The following is a 20,879-nucleotide window of genomic DNA, read 5'->3' on the forward strand; positions in this document are numbered from 1 at the left end:
AAATGGTAGGGCATATATTTGGGAGCAAATGTTTATTTTCATCATAATATTATCATTTAATATGAATTGGCCTTTGAAAAAAAGACTTTGTATTGCCTTTTTAAATGGTCTAAAATTAATAAAATGTATACGAAAATGTGCAGTGTGTCAGCTGATTTACTGGGATCATTTCATTTGTCCTTTGAAATGTTTAACATTTTTGACTAAATACAATGTGATTTTCCAACCAAGATTATGGCAAACTAAGCAATTAAGGCAATATTAGTTCATTTAAATGATAAAGTAAGAGATTTTTTTCAGTAATAAAAACCTTTTTCGGCTTTATTCACTCAGCATCTTATCACAAGGTATTATTAAAAACAAAAAACATGCTAAATAAACTTATTTGAACAAAATACATAATATGGATGTAATTTTTTCTTCTTTTTTTTAAGTAGTGGTCTTACATAAGATATTGAAGAGACATCAAACTATTTACATGAGTAACACAGTCCATGACACTAGGAGATTTTTCTGATGTTCGTCAGCTGGAAACCTCAGCCAAAAAGATTTTTCCCAAATGCCAGAACATCATTTCTCACCGAACTCATTAGCAAGGTCATCCAGTGCATCGTTGAAACCTAATCAAACACAAAATATGAATATGTTATTATATTTGTGTATGTTGGATTTACGTTTTTGTAATGTTCACTATGAAATATTAGAATCATCAGGTTTTGACTTGTGATCTCTAGAAGTTCAAACATAAAAATATATACTATAATTTTGTTTTGCTAAGAAGGATGAGCAAACTCACTGCTGTCTGCTCCGCTGTTGCTGTCTGCATTGCCTCCTCCTGCACTGATGGCTCCTCCTGGGTTTTCTGATGAAAGGAGGCCACCAAATATTCCACCGCCTGTCTTTTCCTTTGGTTTCTTGTCCTTATCCTCTTTACTTGGGAAAATACCTCCCATGCCCCCAGTCTGATCGGTTTCCTGTTTCTTTCCAGTAAGTTTTTCCTTCACCTTTCTTTTAGCCACAGCAGCTGAGAATTAAACAGGAATGTTATTTAAAGGTATATGACAATGTTTCACACACCACAGCTCCTCTTTCCCACTTTCCCATCAGATTGTGGCCAAAAAGTATATAATTTTTTTTTCTTATGTCTAAAAATAAAGAGTCTTGGACAGTTACTTGCATTTTAATGCCCGTTCTTGCTTCACACCTTATAAGGAGTGGCATGACTAATGGGCTGACTGCATTCTCAAGAAATATTTCATCTTTTTTTAGAGAACAAACACTGCTAGTTTATAAGTAGGATTAAAAGGTGAAACATTGCAGTACATTCATGTTCACTGAAACATTGAGTTTGTGAAAAGATGGGGAGACAACTTTCCCAGCCTGAAAGAAAGTTTTATGATTTAATTTAGTTCGAGTCCAGAGAGTTTGTGTACAAAGGACAACAGATTAGAAATAAATGAATGAAAAGATGTCTTGTTTTGTGTTATTTTCGTATTGAGATACTATTATATTATTGTATTAATATTTTGAATTTTTTACATTTCATTTTAGTTTGTTGAAGTTTTTGTATTTTCTGTTTTGTTTTTTAAATACATCTATATAGTTTTTATTCATTATTCATATTTCAGTTTTGGTTCTTTTTTTTTTTATCAAGGTAAACTAAATGAAAATCACAAATGACTAGCTGACTAACTTTTTAATATTTTATTTCACTTCAGTTAACATGTTTTTAGTTTTAGTTTGACTTAATAACTAGTTTTAGTTTGAGTATAATAACCATAATAATCGCCCTGAAAGTTAGATTAAATTATTTGTTTACTTGAGCCAATAGTTTTAGGTAAAATCTAATCTATATCATCTATAGTTTTGTGCCCTTCAATTCTGAAAGTAGTATAAAACTCAAAAATACTTGTCTGGGTAAATGAGCAAGCATAAAAAGTACAAAAACTTTACATGTAAAAATAACTTGAAAGTGTCTTTAAGCTTCTCCCACAGAAGGAACTCACCTGCTTTATCCACAGCCTGGTCGACAAATGAATCTCCTGCTTTATTACCCAAAAATCCTGAAAGGAAAGACATGTTTCTAGAGTGCGCAGTTGGTGATGTTTGCAAGAGCGTGTATCTGTCAGTGTTTTGGAGCTGAAGATGCTTGAGATTTTATTTGGCTGCAGCTCCATGAAAGTATGTCAGGGATGTGTGTGCCCATTGGCTACTGCGGCTTAGGTGGAGTAGAAAGATGTCAACAAAGAGAACAGCAAGTCTGCTTGACTGGTTTGCCCAGTGTCATGCCTCATCATCAGGCAGGGTTTCAGCAGAACTCTATTTTCTTAAAATAAGAGCATATAGTCATTTAATTATGTAATTTAAATGTATATATTTTCTGTATTATTTACCATATTTTACTTTATTTTTAGTTATTTCTTGATTTCATTTTATAAGTCAGGGGAAAGGGAGATAGTTTGGGAGGTATGTTCAGGGTTGATAGATTTTGTTGTGGCCATTCCTGATTTTGGTTGCGTTGTTTATGTTTTGTTGTAAATGACTTTCCTCTGAGCAAGAGGAAAATTATGGGCTGATAGACTTCTCTGTCTCCTCCCATAGCTGGAATGTGGAAAAGCTGAATGGCTCGATAACGCATGCAGAACATGAAAGCTTCATAAAGGCTGACATTCTGGCTGAGGCACAATGTTTCTATGTATAGCATTATAATGGCAATATGGGATGTTAGCTGTATGTCATGAAGTCCTTGTTTGTTGATAAGATGCATATTTAATTGGATGTGCGGGTGCGCCGGGAACAGGGAGGGGAAGAGAAATCTGAAATCTGGGTGCGCGTGTCTTGACGCTATTAAATTCACTTTCATAGTTTCAGTGAATTTAAGGGTGGAGCTGAATGTAGCCTGTAGGCCTATGCATGTTAATCAATATTGAATATTGAGTTGCTTCTTATATTACAAATATTGTGCTAACTATACCTGTTTGCTTTCTTAGCAATATTGTCTATTATATAGTCTCATATATTTATTAGCAATATTCTGTATTAAACATAAGGAAAAAATTGGAGAAAAAAAAATATTTTTCACCAAAATGAATTTATTACAGATGGAGTATTCAAAAAAATCGACTGTTTTCAGACTTCATTGGAAACAGTAAGTCAAGTAAATGATTATAATCAGTTAAAGTGTAGGCGTGAGGCAGCATGCAAACAAATGATGTAACCTAGCAACTGCTCATTTGCTCATCATTTGCAGATTTTGTGATTTGTTTGTAATGGATACTGTCGCAATCTACATAAGAATGATTCTAAAGCCCTGTCACACTATAACCACACTTTAAGATAATACTGAAACAGATTTAATCAGCCATCTTCATGTTTAACGGCTTTCAATTGCCTTCTTTTTTGGGATTTGCCCATCTGTGATTTATCCTTTTCTGCTCCTTGTTTCAAACACTGTCTCAGATAACAACAATGAGAGTGTATTTGGACTGGAATGTTTTCCTTTTCATCACAATGATCATGTGAAACCATCATCATCCATCGAACCTCATTGTGTTGGGTGGAGGAAAACTGGTAGGTATCAGTTTCAGGGCAGGTAAGAAAGACAGACTTGTATCAAATCTCTAAATCACAAGCACATGCATGTAATACTTGCACAAATGTGGTAATGACACGCACAGTATACGTGAATATTGCATAGCTAGATAAAGTAGCTGTTTTATTCTTGTGAATAGTATTTCTGTAGGTCTATGTGAGGTAAGGAGAGCTTATTCATGAGGAGAGAGAGCAAGAGAGAGAGGTGGGTGTCTGTTTTCTGTGAAGTTAGACATTATTTAGTGTCCATCAGAGGTTTAGCATGATAATATTCAGGCATAGTCAGCAGCAGCTCATGATCTCTCTTCTCTGAAGCAAGAAGCAGAGCATCACAGGGGCGTTCAGTGTGACGTCAGCCTGAAATGAAACAGAAGGATGTTTACGTGGGTATATGCTCGACATACTGTGCAAATGACATTATTTGTAAAATATCACTGTTTAAACAACTGATAAACTCCCTACACATGCTACAGAGTCTGTGTGTCCTTTATCTTTGCTGCATTTGTGAGCTGAAGCATGTGTGTAACAGTAAAACCTGTCTGATAAGACCGTAAACTACACGAACTGCTGAATGTGACATGACACTGAATTTGTTTCAGTGTTTAAAGAAAGAAAAACTGTATAAACATGCTGACCTAAATTCTGAGTCACTTTCTAAAGGTTTTGCCTGGATTTTAAAAGCTGTGTGTATGTCCTGTGTTTGTCAAAACAGTCACAGAATGTATTGAATCAAAGACCAAAAAGTAAAAAAAAAATGACTCTAAATAACTACAAATGGGCTTAAAGGGTCATGAAACCACTCAACACTCATAACTCTGTTAAAATCTCAAAAAATGTGGTTTAGGGTATCATGACCCTTTAATGAAATGCACACCGCTTTTTAAATGTATATGCTTCTGTAGAGAAAGTTTATTCCATATAAAATTTAAAAGCAATTTAAACTGCAATCTTTTTTTCATTTGTACATGATGCAAATTTCTAGAGAATATATTATATATATAAAAAAAATTGTTTTCTTATACCACTGGATTTTTTCTTCTTCTTGTTTTAAAGGTGCACTGTGTAAATTTTAGCGGCATCTAGTGGTGATGTTGCGAATTGCAACCGCCCACCGCTCACCCCTCCCTTTCGAAGCACGTAGAGAAGCTACAGTGGCCGACACAGGACAAAGATGTCGTCTGAGACAGCAGAGAGTAGCTATTGCTCCGTAGAGCAGTTTGTCCATTTAGGGCTACTGTAGAAACATGGCGGTGCAAAATGGTGACTTCATTGTAAAGGGTGTATGTAGATAGAAATGGCTCATTCTAATAAAAACATAACGGTTCATAATGTAAGGTCTTTATACACCACCGAATACATAGTTGTGTATATTATATTGCATTTCTGTCAATAGATCCTAATACATTTTACACACTGCACCCTTAAGCGTACAAATCACTAAATTAGATCAATGGATTGTTAGATTTATGCCATCAAAAATATGCTGATTTATTGCAACTAGGGAAAAAATATGAGAGGAGTAGCCTAAATTTAATTCAAGATATTTAGACCCACTGAAAGTTGTATTTTTTTTAAATCAGTTTTTCGATTATTGTTTCTGAAAGTTTTTTAAGGGTTTGATTTTTTTTTGCTGAAAAAAAAAAAAAAAAAAAATCCCATTTCAAGCAAAACTTCTTTCTCACCTCAGTTACTGTCCAGCGTCTGTAGGCTGCTCTACAGCTCCCTCATGCTTCAACAGCTCCCCCTAGAGGCAGAAAGATAACACAACTCAGCTGTCAACGGCTTTTCTTTTCCTTTTTTTTAAATCGACGATTATCATATTTTTACCAAGTCAGGTATTTACAAAACAGAAAAAAACAACTATACTTTTTAATGTGTGAAACACATCTGTTTTGTTGTTAATTGCTCTCTGGAAGATGTCAGACTCATGTTCATATTTGTTGATGATGCATTACAGCGACAGATGCATGGCTGCTTATAGTCATTTGAATGAAACTGGGATGCGTTTTTAAAAATGCAGATCAATGTTTGGAAAGCAGAAATTAGTTATTTATAAAGAACATCACTCTTGCAGAGCAGTGAGTCAAATTCTTTGCTTCTGCCTCGCTCTTAAAGGAACACGCCGACTTTTTGGGACTTTAGCTTATTCACCGTATCCCCCAGAGTTAGATAAATCCCATAGAGAGTAAAAAAAACCCCATACCATTCTCATCTCCGTGCGTGCCATAACTCTGTCTGAAACCCACCACTAGCCTAGCTTAACACAAAGACTAGAGGTAAACAGCTCCATCTAGCCTACTGCTCAATAAGTGACAAAATAACGCCAACATTTTCCTATTTACATGGTGTGATGTTTATAGTTACATCGTGTACCGACAGAAAATGAAAAGTTGCGATTTTCTAGAACGATATGGCTAGGAACTATTCTCTCATTCCTGCGTAATAATCAAGGAACTTTGCTGCCGTGCCATGGATGCAGCGGCGCAATGATATTACGCAGCGTCTGAAAATAGTCCCCAGCACGCTCTCTGCGCAAGCAGGTTGTCAAGTTGGTTATGTTGACGGAAGTTAGCCTATTGCTGCATAATATTGCGCCTGTTGCACCCATAGTATGGCAGCAAAGTTCCTTGATTATTCTGGGGGATACGGTGAATAAGCGTAAGTCCCAAAGAGTCAGCGTGTTTCTTTAAACTGCGAGAACACGTAGGCCTATATGATTTGATGTATTCAAATGGAGAGATTTTAGACTTTAATGTTCATGTTTTTGAGGTAAATGTGATCATTCAGCATGCTTTTACTGCATTCATGCATTTATTGAGTTTCTGAAAGCACCTCATTATTCTCCAGCTCATCCTGTCCATGATTGGGTAAGAAAGTAAAACATGAGCATAATATAAAAAAAATACAAGTTTTATGACTGAACTGTGCATCAAAGGGTTAGTTCACCACAAAATAAAATGTATGTAATTAATTACTCACCGTCATGTCGTTCCAAACCCGTAAGACTTTTGTTCATCTTCGGAACACAAATTAAGATATTTTTTATGAATTCCGAGAGCTCTCTGACCCCTCCATAGACTGCAATGTAATTGCAACTTTAAAAATTAGTTAAAATAGTCCATGTGAATACATACAGTGGTTCAAACTTAATGTTATAAAGAGACAAGAATACTTTTTGTGCGCAAAAACAAACAAAAAATCACAACTTTATTCAACAATCTATTCCCTGTCATCTATTCCCTGTCACTCTCTTGCTATTCACTTTGTTGGGCTATTCACAAAGTACAGCGCTTCCGGGTTTTATAGCAAAACGCCGGCTCACTATTGGATGAGCTCAATCCCATGATCACATGCATGCGTTGTGGTGCATATGTGAAATGAATAGCGTAGGAGACTGGCACAGGAGAGAAAAGTTTGTCATTATTTTTGTTTGTTTTTGCGCACAAAAAGTATTCTCGTCGCTTCATAACATAAAGGTTGAATCACTGTATTCACATGGACTATTGCAATCTCGTTGCAGTCTATGGAGGGGTCAGAGAGCTCTCGGATTTCATCAAAAAATATCTTAATTTGTGTTCCGAAGATGAACGAAGGTCTTACGGAGTTGGAACAACATGAGGGTGAGTAATTAATGACAGAATTTTAATTTTTGGGTTAACTGACCCTTTAAGCAATTTAAGTCTTCTGAATTTGTACTGAATTATACGACCAAATAATAATACAGTGCACCTAACACATCATTTTTAAAAATGTTTTTAATCCAACTAATTTGACCAATTATTGGCCACATGCATATGATGCATAAGAAATCCTTACCGGTTTGACCAGGCCAGAGGATACGGCCACAGTCTCCAGCCCCTCCACTGCCTTTTCTGACACCTGATTGGCTCCAGTCACAGCACTCTCACCCACAAGATTTGCCTGGTCAGTTGTTTTCTGGGCAACTAGGACAGATGAAAAAGCATCCTTGCATTTTGATTTGAGATTTTCCATGGATTAGGGTATTTAGGTTAATGACGAGTGTTGTTTAGTTAGGTTATGTTTCTATTAAATCTTTTACCTGTATTTACACTTGTCACGACGCCTTCCTTTGTCTTTGTGCCTGTCAAAAAAAAAAAAAAAGTTAATTGTGAACAAGTAATATCGCTGATGGAATTACATATAGTTCAGCCAAAAATGAAAATTCTGTCATTTACTCATAACTTTACAGGTTTGGAATGAGCAAATGATGTAAAGAATGACAGATTATTACTATTTAGGTGGACTATCCCTTTAAGCTCTCAGACATGCACTCATGTGAACAAATGCTTTTTCCACAAACTTGTGCCTAATTCATCTTATTTTTAGACAGATATCTGTGGCTCCTGTTCTGTCCTGAGATCCATACACTTAGTCTGCGTCTGGCAGTGCAACTAAAGGCTATATCCAATACCCAAGACGAGACTCTAAAATCATGGAAAGTATATGCCTCTGATACATTCAGTGTACAGGCTGTTGATTGGCACCACTAAATGTTATTAAGCTTTACAGATTGAGAAACATCCTTTCTACTGAGATGCTTCTTTCATGCTAACAGTGGAAAAATCCCGCTTCTGCCTCTGAAAGGGCCCTGGCGTCTCTAGCGCTGAAACTCCATTGCACGAATGGCCCATAGAACAAGCATAAGCTCTGTTTCTTCCCAGAACCTTTGAGCCCACAGCAATGTGTCTGTGATAGTTCCTCCTCCTTCCCAACATGCGCTCACACAGCACAACAAATACACCCCTCAAAAGAGACATGACATTGTTCTTGTTGTTCTGGACAAAGAGCTTATTTACTATCAAGACATGCACATTCTTCAGGGCTTAGCCTCTGCTTACGACACAGACACAAACCAGGAATCTTATATTATTAATGTTATAATCAATAGAGATTGAGAACATTACTACCGCCCAACCCCTGCTGCAATATGATGTCACTTCCACAGCATCTCTGATTACATGACGAAGCATAAAACGTCTCTACGGCTGTAGCTTGCTGCTAAGATTAAGAGGAGGAGACTGTGGTACTAAATATAGCTGTGTAGATTTTAGAGGAAGATATTCTATATTAATATACCACAACACTTTTTTCACACAATAACGCTAGCAGGATCTATACTTCAGACTAATGCAGGGCACAATTTAAAGCTTTTTTATTCTATACATTAGTCTGAATTACATCACCTCCCTCTCTGCTCCAATCCCAATGCTCTTAATTTCTGATCCATAATGGATTTAAATCCTAAAAATAATTCATCTGGACTGTGCTCACACGGTTATGTGATGAAATCGGTGTTATATAATACAACAGAAATTAAAGTGACAGTTTTATGAGCTCAGCCTGATCTATATATTGGTCCAAAGGTCTGAGACTTTCTGTGCTTTAGTGCTGTTTAGCTAAAATGACAGCAGCACTCAACTCCACCAGTCTTTCAAACCCCATGATCATGTTCTCCAGCTTAATTTGAGAGCATCTTGAGTTTCAATGGAAAAACATCTGAACAAAGAGTCACCTGATCAATGTCACAAATTAACTATAATTAGTGTGGAGAATCGAAAATATTTCTTGAATATTTAATTAATTCTAGAATAGATTATAATGTTTCTTGTTTTTACATTTTTTTAAACCCTAAAACGTTGGTATTTCCAAGTCAATTTTGAATAACTGATTTTCAAGGTCTCAGTCTTTCCCCACTAAAGAATATTGATGTCTATGTATAGAGTAGTTGAGTCCTAAGCTGGCAAGAGAGATGTGTACTGTAAGTGTTAGCAGTTTGTCACAGTTCAGTGCAAAGTGACCTTGCTTTTCTTTGAGAGGCTTGAGATTTCTTTGACTAAAGTAGATTGAAGATGGTCTGTGTGGTCTGGAGGAAAGCTTCTACCTCCAGCTGCAATACATAAGTTCTCCAACATGAGTTAAAGTCCTTGTAATATAGCAAGCGCATTGTGCTTTGTTCATAACACTGAAAACCGAATGACAGGTTCCTGTCACTGGTGTGTACACACGCTGAGAGCCATTATGAATCATAAAAGATTGTGTATTGACCCAGATAGACCCTGTTCTCTGAAGTGGACCGGAAGGGAATGGGATTACAGTGCTGTGTGCTCCTGTGAGCGTAGTAGCACAACCAAGAAATTGTGTTACACACAAGATGCTGTATTTTACAGCAGAACTGTACTGCACATACTGTGAAATGTTACCTATATTACATGTTAATATAATATAGTACTATAGTAATAGCAGTAACAGTGTAAAAGCAAGATGATCCGCATATTTAGACCTTCTTGTGACATTAAAATAAAATAAGACCTATCTTGTAGTTTACATATCCGTTTAACATGCAATATAAATGGAGTTCAGTTAGGCTTTTCACTTCATAATGTGTCTGCCACTCACAGCTCATCGATTGATTGCATCCTGAAGGTTATTGAAATCAGAAAGTGCCTCCTTCCTTCTTCTTCTGTCTTTCTGTATCTCTTTCTATCTCCCTCTTCATTCCCCACCCATTCCTGGCAGTATAAACACAGAGAGGGCTAGACAGAGTAAATAACCACGGTACTAGTAACTATAGTCTCTAGGCAGATGAATTTGTGATCTGATAAAAGTCAACAGGCAGATGGATAGAGGTGGTTTGTTTTTCACGCTCGCTGTTGTTCACATAATGTAGTGACGGAGCACAGCAGTCACGTGTAGTAATGGGCTCATGCCCCAATTTTATCTTCATTGCCCTGGTTTTCACTTTAGCATCAGTGCCAGCATCAGTGATATTTTGTTTTTTTCATTCGTGTATTGTAAGCAACAATAAAAAACCTGATGATGATAAAATTAATAATTTAAAAAGAAGGTCAAACCCAACAATTACTTCCTGGCAATTTTCTTGCTTGAATATATTTGATAGAGATAATTCAATAAGATTTGACTTTATGTATTCCTTTAATTGATTATAATATTACGTATTTATTATATTATACTACAAACTATATATATCTTTTAAATATGTTTTTGTAATTTTGCAGTTGGTTTTGGCAATTGGCGACGTTTTTAAATATGAAAATGGCACACAAATGTAAACCAGCTTCGTCTTCACTACACTTTGCTGAAGAAAAAAGTAAGCAATATTATATTAAATGTATTTTATACAGTGCAAAAAGCCTTTTCTGACTTTGATCTAATTCTCTGAATTTTCTCCCCTCAGTTGAATTTGTACATACCTACATACATGACCCCCTCTTTGGTTTTGGAAGCTGCCTCCTCCACCCCGGCCTTGGTTTTCTCGGCGGCGGCCACCACTCCCTCCTTGGCCATGGAGAATCCCTTCTTCAGTGCATCCATTCTGGAACTCGGAGCTGGGCTTTATGTCCTTTAACTGGAACTGGCTCTCGTCTTATAACTGGTGGCTGGAGCTGTGTGTGCTCTGACTGCCAGTGTGGTAAGTGCGTTTGCTAGAGTGTGTGTGCGTGTGTGTGCAGCTCCTTTGAGAGTGGGATGGGCACTCGGTACTCAGACAGATTGGGACACCCTTAACAAGAGGAGTAGTCAAGCGGAGGTGGAGAAGGCACGAGGATAGAGATAATTTGAGAGAGAGAGAGAGAATAATAACAAGTGGGTGATAGGAATGCCGAGAAATGGAATCCACAAGAAGAAAGCTTTTTCAGTTTGGCCTGTTTTCTCCAGCCACCCATAATAAATGAGATTCACATACTGGAAGATTAAATTGTTAATGCTCATATCCAGCATCAGTGCACAGCTTCATACAATTATTAAACAACCTCTTCCCTTAATCCTGCCACAGCATATGCAAACCACAACACAAACCTGCACGCCAGCCAAAACCAGTGTCTGTCACACACCATCCCGATGTGTTATTTTTTAAATGCTAAAATATTATTTATATAGTATCATTACTTATGTGATAGAAATATTTTATATAATGGCCTCAGAAGTTGTAAAAGGGTTATTCAACATGAAACTATAGAAAAATGCAGACTAAGGATGCTCAGGTCAAAGACCATGTAGACTTACCCAGAAAGTGCTTAACAAAATGGAACGGTCAAATTATTAGCTTAGATCATTACAAACCAATCACCAGAACAAATCACAGAGAAGGAAACTTGAGCGACATTGATTTTCACTCAACTTTAAGGTTTACATGCACATAAATGTGCAGACCTGTGTGCTCATGTGTGATTGGGGTAGTGATTGTAGCTTCTCGACGGGACGCCGTCACCTTACTTCGGGAGGGGAATTACCTTGAAGTATTGAATTGTATTAGAAGTATTCGAGAAGGGAATTACTTCCAGATACTATAGTATTATATTGTAATATATTCGGGACGGGAATTACCCCAAAGGTACTGTAGTACTGTATCGTACAGTATTGTATTAGTTTATATTAACAACTGGGAGTTGTTTGAATTGTCCGTGGTGAAGTCAGATATTCGTATTGAGAATTTCCAAGACACTTTTTATATTTCCAGTTTTAATTTTGATTTTAGTTTAGGTTTTTGTTTGTAATGTGCTTTTGTAATTTTTATTAGTTTTTTAAAACTAAATATTTTTAAAGTGTTTTCTGTTTTAGTTTTTGGATCTTGAGGGGTTTTCATTGCCACTTTCGCTTGGTTTTGGATAAAAATTTATATTTCTTTTTGGAAGTGCTATGCAAATTAAAATTAAGAAATTGAATGAACATAACTTATTAAAATTGGATGGACAACATTCCTAAGGCTCACAGAACCTGTCATGAGTGTACATGAGTGTATGAATTTGCTATATAATCTAATATTGATTCTATTAGTTTGAATCATATCTTTAAAGCTACTGGGAATCTGTGGTATGGGATATAAAACTGTGAAATTAAGAAAGTACCTCATAACCGTAATTACGTTGTTATGATGCATGCAGTATATGAAAGAAAAAAACCTTGACGGATATTGATAATTGTATCTTGATAAGAGCTTAATAAAATCACACTGGGGCACAGTACAGAAGGAAATCGCTTAATGAAAGCAGTTTTCTTACCTGTATTTATGCATGAAGTTTGGGCAGTATATATTCAGGAGATTGTCCCTTTTTTCAAATAGCTATTCTCATTATATATGCTGATACTGTAAAAAGTCCAAACATGCGATAGCTTATTTAAGGAGATATTTCTAGCTGATCTAAACCCTGAAAATGTCTTTGGTTGGAGTAATGTAAGGTAGTAAGCTTGATTTGGTATACTAAATAACATAGTTTTTTATCCAGATAGGAATTAGTGCAACAGTGGAAGTAGTACAACAGCTTGTCACTAGGGCTATACCCTTAAAGGGACATCTTTATACACTCTCAAAAAAATAAAAGGTACAGTGGAGGTACAAATTTGTTCCTTGGGGAACAAAATGTATAACTGTACCTTGAAAGGTACACAATTGGTTCTTAGGGTACAATTATACCATTGTTTTCCACTACTTAGAGGTACAAAAATGTACTCTTAAGGGTAATACACAGTGACAATTAAAAAGTTGTTTTTTGTTGATACCTTAAAACAGTTCATACCTTAAGGGTACATATTACTTCTCTAAGGTACTAATAAACACAAAGTTGTTCTTTTAGGGGTACCTTGTCAATGGGGCAGTACCCCGTTAAAGGGACAACGTTGTATCTAAGAGTTCTATCTTTAGTGTGCACTAATTCCTGTCAAGATGAAAATTAAAGGTTATTTAATATACCTGAATCCAGCTGACTACCTTACATTCCACCAAGCAAAAAGATCAGAAAAGAGATCTGTTGTATTTTGATGGTGGTTCATCTGGTTATTAATGCCTCTATATTCACACAAGAACTCTGGTGTTTTGTTGGATTGTCTGTTTTACTTGAATTCCTGGCATGAGTAGAGAGTTGATACAAATGCATTAGCAGTCCATAAATGCAATGGTTCTGTCATCATTCATTCTGACATAAATGCACAACTCATTCTCTAAGCTGTGCCTGAAACATACAAAATTGCTCCTGATATGCTACTTATCAGGTTGCAGACGGTTCTCTGAGCAGAAATAGTGTCTGGTCACCAGTAGTCATGTGACCTTGTTATCCACCTTCATGATAAAGTGCTCCTCAGGCTAACTAGATGGCCACGGCTGTATGTCTAAAAATAACACCTTGCATTTCTCAGGACAATGAGAGAATGTAATCTAATACTGGCTGCGCAGAACTCGGCGCTATCGGGTCAATATGTATCCATCACGTGGGAAAAAATCGAGTCCCTGGGAGAACAGCATGATCAGTACCGAACTAATCACCAACTTGATGACAGAACAGTGTGAAATATCTCATCCAACCGAATCACTTTTGAAGCCGTATCTAGAGCATATTCGTCAAACTTTGCTAAACTAAAACGTTCTCTCATTTGATCTCAGCACTAATTTAATAGAATTCGTCAGTGGACAAAGAGGACTCTTATGCTGAAAAGCTGGAGTGTAGTTCTGCACTGTTTTAACTATATGCATCTTATGCATTTACAGTCAGTATAAAACCATTCCAATGGTTAATTCCTTTTTATTATGAAGGTCAGTTGTTTTATTTGCTCTTTTATGGAAAGATCAGTTGCCTTTTAAGTCTCCGTGTCTCTCTCTCTATCTCTTGTTCCGTCTCTTGCCTGTAACAGAAGTCTTTGTGGTTGACCAAACTGATCATCTGACTGCGGTTAATGTAAGAGAGCGATGAAGCAACTGGCGTCCTAATGTGCCTAGGTTCAGAGCAGCCATGTAGAGCTGCTTTGAGAAAGGAAAAATCCCATTTGTGATCATACCACATCCTTGCTGTGTAGAAAGGGTGAGGCTTGCATCAAAAGTACAAGTTTTTATTGCAGCTACAGCATGGTGCGACTGGCAGACCTTTGAAAACACTGTCATTGTTTTTAAGTGTCCTCAGAGATCTCAATGGGGACACTCCCATGTTTTCAAAGCTTAAATTTAGGACTAAAGGCGAAGTCTTTAGACATTCTAATTTCATTAGTTTAGTGGAATTTTTGAACTCTATTTCAAAATGATTAATACAATTATTATAATCCATTTCATTATTCAAAATTGTATTAATTGTAGAATTAATTTCACATATACAGCTGCATGTTTGAAAACACTGATGTCCATTTTTTTTAAAGATTTGATTTGTTTCATTTTATACTCAAGTAAATAAACTGTAAGATGTGAAATGAAAAGAAAGTGTATTGTTATAGTTGCATTGTATTTTAAGCAAGGCAACTTTTTAAAACTTTCTTACAGTTTAAAAGACCCCTCTCTCTCTCTCTCTCTCTCTCTCTCTCTCTCACACACACACACACACACACACACACACACACACACACACACACACACACACACACACACACACACACACACACACACACACACACACACACACACACACACACACACACACACACACACACACACACACAAGCATGCACAGGGCCTGTTAGTGACTTTGAAAATCCATTGCAACAGCTTGTGTTGCCTAGCAATAAAATGTTTTTTCCTTCATTGAACATTGAGCATCTAAAGAATTAGTTCAAAGGTGAGAACTGTGAAAAGACACTTTTTCTCTAAACGTCTAAGTAGCTCTTCAAGCGCTACCAAATTTGCACAATAGTGCTAAATAACACATACGTTGAAAACAGTCACAAGCCTTGCTCAAATACCAGTGTATGTTATTGGCAACTGTATACCAACAACAGCAGCAGCACAGGTCTCTTGAGTACATATACTGTGCCATCAGCCATTCCTCCTGACCACACTGAAGCTAATGCACTGCTAGTGGAAGCCTTCCTCAGGCACAACATATTCTGTAAGTTATAGCCTGAATCTCTCACTGCCCACAGCTTGGGATCATTTATGTACCATGCCATGAGTATAACTGACACTTGCAAATGTACATTGCTGGTAGTAATGGTTGATCAAACTGTGTGTTAGCATTGAAATCTGTAATATCAACACAATTTCCAATAGGCTATAAAACCTGATTCCTCATCCATTATTGATAAGACCATTGCAGCATTGTCTCTGCTAACCAATTACATAATCCTTATACACTAGCCAAATATTCAAAAGTTTGGTATTTTGGTAAGGTCTTAAATTGTAAATTGTGTGTGTGTACACTCTAAAAAAAAAGGCTCGTAATCATAGGGGAACCTTTTTTAGTGCTATATAGCACCAATTTTGGTGCTTCAGTGGTTCTTCAGCGGTTCTTCAGAGGTGCTATATAGCACCTTAGTCAAAGAACCGGTGAAGAACCACTGAAGAACCGCTGAAGAACCTCTGAAGAACCGCTGAAGAACCACTGAAGCACCAAAATTGGTGCCATATAGCACTAAAAAAGGTTCCCCTATGATTACGAGCCAAGAACCATTTTTGGTGCAATATAGAACCTTTTTTTTTTTAGAGTGTAGGCTATTTCTATCCCGGTGGGGACTTCAACCTGAATGCACACAGACTCATGGGGACTCGTGTCACCGTTGGGACCACCTGAGGTCCCCATGAGGAAACAAGCTTATAAATCATACAAAATTAGTTTTGAAAATGTAAAAATTCAGAAAGTTTTGTGTGATGATGGGTAGGGTGTACAGGATACATTACTGGCGTATACAGTGTTTACTGGCGCGAGGACGGGGCTACACTCTTGAAAATATAGGTTATTTGGCAGGGTGTATGGTTCCACAAAGAACCTTTAATATCCAAAGAACCTTTCCATTGTACAACAGGTTCTTTGTAGCGCAGAAAGGTACTTTCGACTAGAAAATGGTTAGAAAAAAATGGTTCTTTAAAGAACCTTTCAAAAAACGGTTCTTCAGGGAACCAAAAATGGTTCTTCTATTGCATCGCCGTGAAAACCCCTTTTTGGTTCTTCCTGCACTCAAAAAAACCCTGTTGAACAAATTTCATAAAATTTTTCCACAAAATCGAATGACATTTTTCCAACAAAATCTAATTTGTTTGAAATGATTTGTTGTAATCTTGTTGTATGAACTTAAATTAATTTAGTCAAGGCTACTAAAAAAATTGTCATTCCAACTAGATACATTTTTGCCATGCCTAATAGAGAATAGTTTTTTTTGTTTTTGTTGCCATTACAGTGAAGAGGTGAGCTTGTGCTCAGGTTGTGAGTAGCTGCATATGTAGACTGCGTGAACTGAATCAAACAATATATATATATTTTTTATGTCTATAAAAACTAATAACCAACACACAACTTGTTCACATGCTAAGTAAAGTGTGTCTTTTGTAGCATACAAGTAATGATCAAGTAAATCACTTGTCCTCTGGCATTAGCACAGTTACAGCTCATTGAGAACAGACTTATTTCACGTAGCCACCCACAACCTAACCACAAGGTCTACACTTCACGACAATGCTAACCTCAAAATCGACATAACATAAACTCTTTTAAATGTCAAATATAACTGAACACCACTTTCCCTTTACTAAAAAATACATTAAACAGGACTCAATTTCAACATTACTCTCCTTATCTATCCCTATGCAAAGCATGCTGGGAACTAGAAATACACTGCCCAATTCAGTCAGCGCAACAGAAATGAATCATGTAGTCCCAACACAAATAGTTTAGGTTCACTTAACATTTTACACATTTCATTTCATTTAACATAATACAAATTAGTGCAAATGGCAATTAAGTAAAAAAAATAAAGATTTGTGTTGTTTCAGCTTATTTTATTTTAATAAACTGAGCAAATAGCTAGAATAATTTTTTTGACTGCCATTCACACGAGATCCCAGCAAACCACAATGATCCAATCCCAATAGAAAAAATCAAGTACCACCCTAGATTTTGTCTTGCTTGAGAAGCTGTTGCACTTATGTAAGACACAACAGGGAATAAAAGACGATTGCATGTTCCTTTTCTTGCTAAATTTAAGTATTCTAGTCATTAAATATTATTTTGGTTTGCTGTGCAGCTCACTTAAGTGAAAATGGCACTTTATTTTCACTTGATTTTGTATATTTAAAATTAGTATGGGACTGCTATTAGCCTTACCTTATAGGCCTATTTATTCATAAATATTAGTCATATTCATACAATGTATGTTAAGTAAAGTGGGACAGACTTCGGCCCGTAGGCACACACGACAGTGAGAGACCTATCCCTGACTTGAAGGCGCAGGGAAGCGACCCTCTCGTTCACCGGGGTGAACTCCAACACATGGCGGCTGAGCTGGGGGGCTATAAGCAAACCCACTCCAGCTCTCCGCCTCTCACCATGGGCAACTCCAGAGAGTAGTAGAGAGTCCAGCCTCTCTCAAGAAGCGTGGTTCGAGAGCCCAAGCTGTGCGTGGAGATGAGCCCGACTTTCTCTAGTCGGTACCTCTCGACCTCCCGCACAAGCTCTGGCACCTTCCCCGCCAACGAGGTGACATTCCACGTCCCTAAAGCCAGATTCCATGTCCAGAGATCGGGTCGTCAGGGGCCTCGCCTTCGACTGTCGCCTGATCCACTATGCACCAGCCCCTTACGCTCCCTCCTGCAGGCCCCACGTCACTCCTTCGGGCTGAGCCCTGCCGGGCCCCATGGGGGGAGGCCTGGCCACCAGGCGCTCGCATACGAGCCACAACCCCGGGCCTGGGTCCAGGGTGGGGCCCCGGCTGCACCATGCCGGGCGACGTCTCAGTCCTTGATGTAATTGTATTCATAAAGGGTTTGTGAACTGTTCTTAGTCTGACCCGTCACCAAGGACCTGTTTGCCTTGGGAGACAACATATAGCCCCAGACAACATAGCTCCCAGGATCATTCGGGTACTCAAACCTCTCCACCACGATAAGGTGACAGTTCAAGGAGAGGGGGATATTTTTAAACAAACAAACAAACATATATATATATATATATATATATATATATATATATATATATATATATATATATATATATATATATATATATATATATATATATATATATATATATATATATATATATATATATATATATATATACACAATTCCTAAAAAAGTGAGTCGCGACTTAATAACCATGGGAAAATGTGGGTCCCATGGCCAAACCAGTTGAGAACCCCTGAATTCGAACATCTTCATGCTGTACTTGCTTTCACTTTTACAGCACTGACATCTACTGGTGACTATAAGTAACTGCGTCCTGCATATACTTGTGTCCTGTTCATGTGCGTCGCCTTAAAAACTTAAGCCTTGATTGTCATAGTCATCATAGTTATTTGAATTCCCGAGGTCTCTGCGGAGCAAAAGTGGGTGTTTTCAAACTGATGTGTGTTTATAAACCATGCAATGAAAACGACCCCCTTCCCCCGACCTCACCCCTAAAAATGAAGTATTTCCAACATCTTAATACACAATATCACACTTTCTTCAATGGCTTACATACATAACCCCCCCCAAAGCTTGTTACATTTCAATCTCTATTTTTAAACAAATTGTTGAACACTATTAAATGATGGTATTCCCCTCCAGACAGCTCAGAGTGAAAGCAGAATGATTGTTTTTGTGCCATTAATCTTGCTAACAGGTCAAAGCTTCACAGTTTACTGAAGAAAAACTGCATACAAGTCTTTCTTCACAAGCGCTAGACAAAACATTTGATCATTGTTTGTACAAAACCACTAAAACATCTGTTAAGTATGGTAAAGCAGAGAACCTATACTGTTTCAACTAAAACACTGACTCATCCTTTGACTAAACAGTGAACTTCATAAATCTCTGTTTCCTCACATACTTCTGCCAGAGGAGGGCCTCCCAACTCCATATCTCTTAAAGGGATAGTGAGGGAAAAAAATGAGAATCATTTACTCACCCGCACATTGTTCCAAACCTGTATGATTTTATTTAAAAAATATTGGTTGTTTCCATGCAATTTCTAAAGAACAGGGACTGATGCTTTGAATTATAAATGTTGTTTATATGCAGTTATAATTTTGTCTTTTGAAGCCATATTTTTTAGAGACAGACTGTCTTAATTTGAATTATTCTTCTCGGATTATCTTTCACTCTGATGAGCCATTAACCGCTGTAACTGGTTCGTTGAGTCAGCAAACTTTAGAACAGGATTCATTCAATTTTAAAATTGGTTTTGTGAACCAGATAAACCGATTAATTAATAAGATGCAACTAAATTTACCGTATGGCATCAGAAGATATATATGCACTCATCAAGATTTTGTGATGTTTTTGAAAGAAGTCTCCTATGCTCATCAAGACTAAGTTTATTTGATCAAAAATACAGTAAAACCGTAATATTGTGAAATATTGTTACAATTTAAAATAACTCTTTTCTATTTGAATCTATTTTAAAATATTATTTATTCCTGTGATGGCAAAGCTGAATTTACTCCAGTCTTCAGTGTCACATGATCTTTCAGAAATCATTCAGATATGCTGATATGCTTCTAAAGAAACCTTTCTTATTATTATCAATGTTGAAAACAGTTGTGCTGCTTAATATGTTTATGGAAACTGGTTCTTTAATTAATAGATTGTTCAAATGAACAGCAGTTTTTTTTTTTGTAAAAATGTCTTTGCTGTCTTTACCTTTGATCAATTTAATGCATCCTTGCTGGATAAAATAATTTCTAAATAAATTAGAAATATATCTGTATGGCACATGAGTAGTATGGATTCATGTATGATGCTTTTGTATTTTATTTTATAGCTTTTTGTAAGCTTAAAAGCTCCATGAAAAACATTCAAAAACGATTGAAAATGTTTTCTTGTCTATTTCACAGAAGAAAGATAGTCAAACAGGTTTGGAACAAGAACAACATGTTGGTGAGTAAATTATGACAGCATTTAAATTTTTCTATCCCTTCAAGCTCTTTGTAACTGAATAAAATATATAGAAAAACAGGACATTATATAAAATCCATTGACTTTTTATCTTCTCGTAATTCAGCTTTAACATCTCTTTCCTGAGCTACTTAACTCTGAGTGGAGACAGGAGCAGCAAGAGGTGATAAGAGCATAACAATTCTGGTGACCAGCCAAAAGAAATGGCCTGCTTTCTCATTCATAGTCAAGTGTGTGTCCAGCACCTCATGTAAAGCCTGAGAGCTGACGGGCCTCATTGTTTCAGGCTCAGCGACCTTTCCACGGGGAGTTAGCTGGATGTGGGTGGGGGGTTCATTTCCGAGGATTGTTGGAGGTCTTTGAAACTATTAAGAGGAGGGAGAGGAAGAGCGAGGTCAGGGGGGGGGGGGGGGTGGACTCTGAGGAGCGCCTGACAGGAGGAGGGAGGGAGAGGATCATTTTCGAGATG

General features: G+C 37.0%; 2 protein-coding genes across 2 annotated transcripts; both read right to left on the reverse strand.

The window, feature by feature from the left end:
• Positions 1 to 20: 20 nt before the first annotated feature.
• LOC307142495 (uncharacterized protein) lies at positions 21 to 2,185 on the reverse strand. Its single transcript, XM_079843417.1, has 3 exons — positions 2,007 to 2,185; positions 797 to 1,024; positions 21 to 620 (listed from the first exon to the last, which is right to left on the reverse strand). Exons 1-3 carry the CDS (start codon positions 2,077 to 2,079, stop codon positions 571 to 573), a joined length of 351 nt encoding a protein of 116 aa, XP_079699543.1. The 5' UTR covers positions 2,080 to 2,185; the 3' UTR covers positions 21 to 570.
• Positions 2,186 to 3,079: 894 nt separating this feature from the next.
• On the reverse strand, positions 3,080 to 11,105 carry sncga (synuclein, gamma a). The gene is made up of 5 exons (XM_079843022.1): positions 10,824 to 11,105; positions 7,652 to 7,693; positions 7,408 to 7,535; positions 5,274 to 5,335; positions 3,080 to 3,948 (listed from the first exon to the last, which is right to left on the reverse strand). The coding sequence occupies exons 1-4, from the start codon at positions 10,942 to 10,944 to the stop codon at positions 5,279 to 5,281; spliced, it is 348 nt and encodes a 115-aa protein (XP_079699148.1). The 5' UTR covers positions 10,945 to 11,105; the 3' UTR covers positions 3,080 to 3,948; positions 5,274 to 5,278.
• Positions 11,106 to 20,879: the final 9,774 nt, after the last annotated feature.

The sequence above is a fragment of the Gobio gobio genome (genome assembly GCF_949357685.1).
Source record: "Gobio gobio genome assembly, chromosome: 18".
Taxonomy (NCBI): Eukaryota; Metazoa; Chordata; class Actinopteri; order Cypriniformes; family Gobionidae; genus Gobio; species Gobio gobio.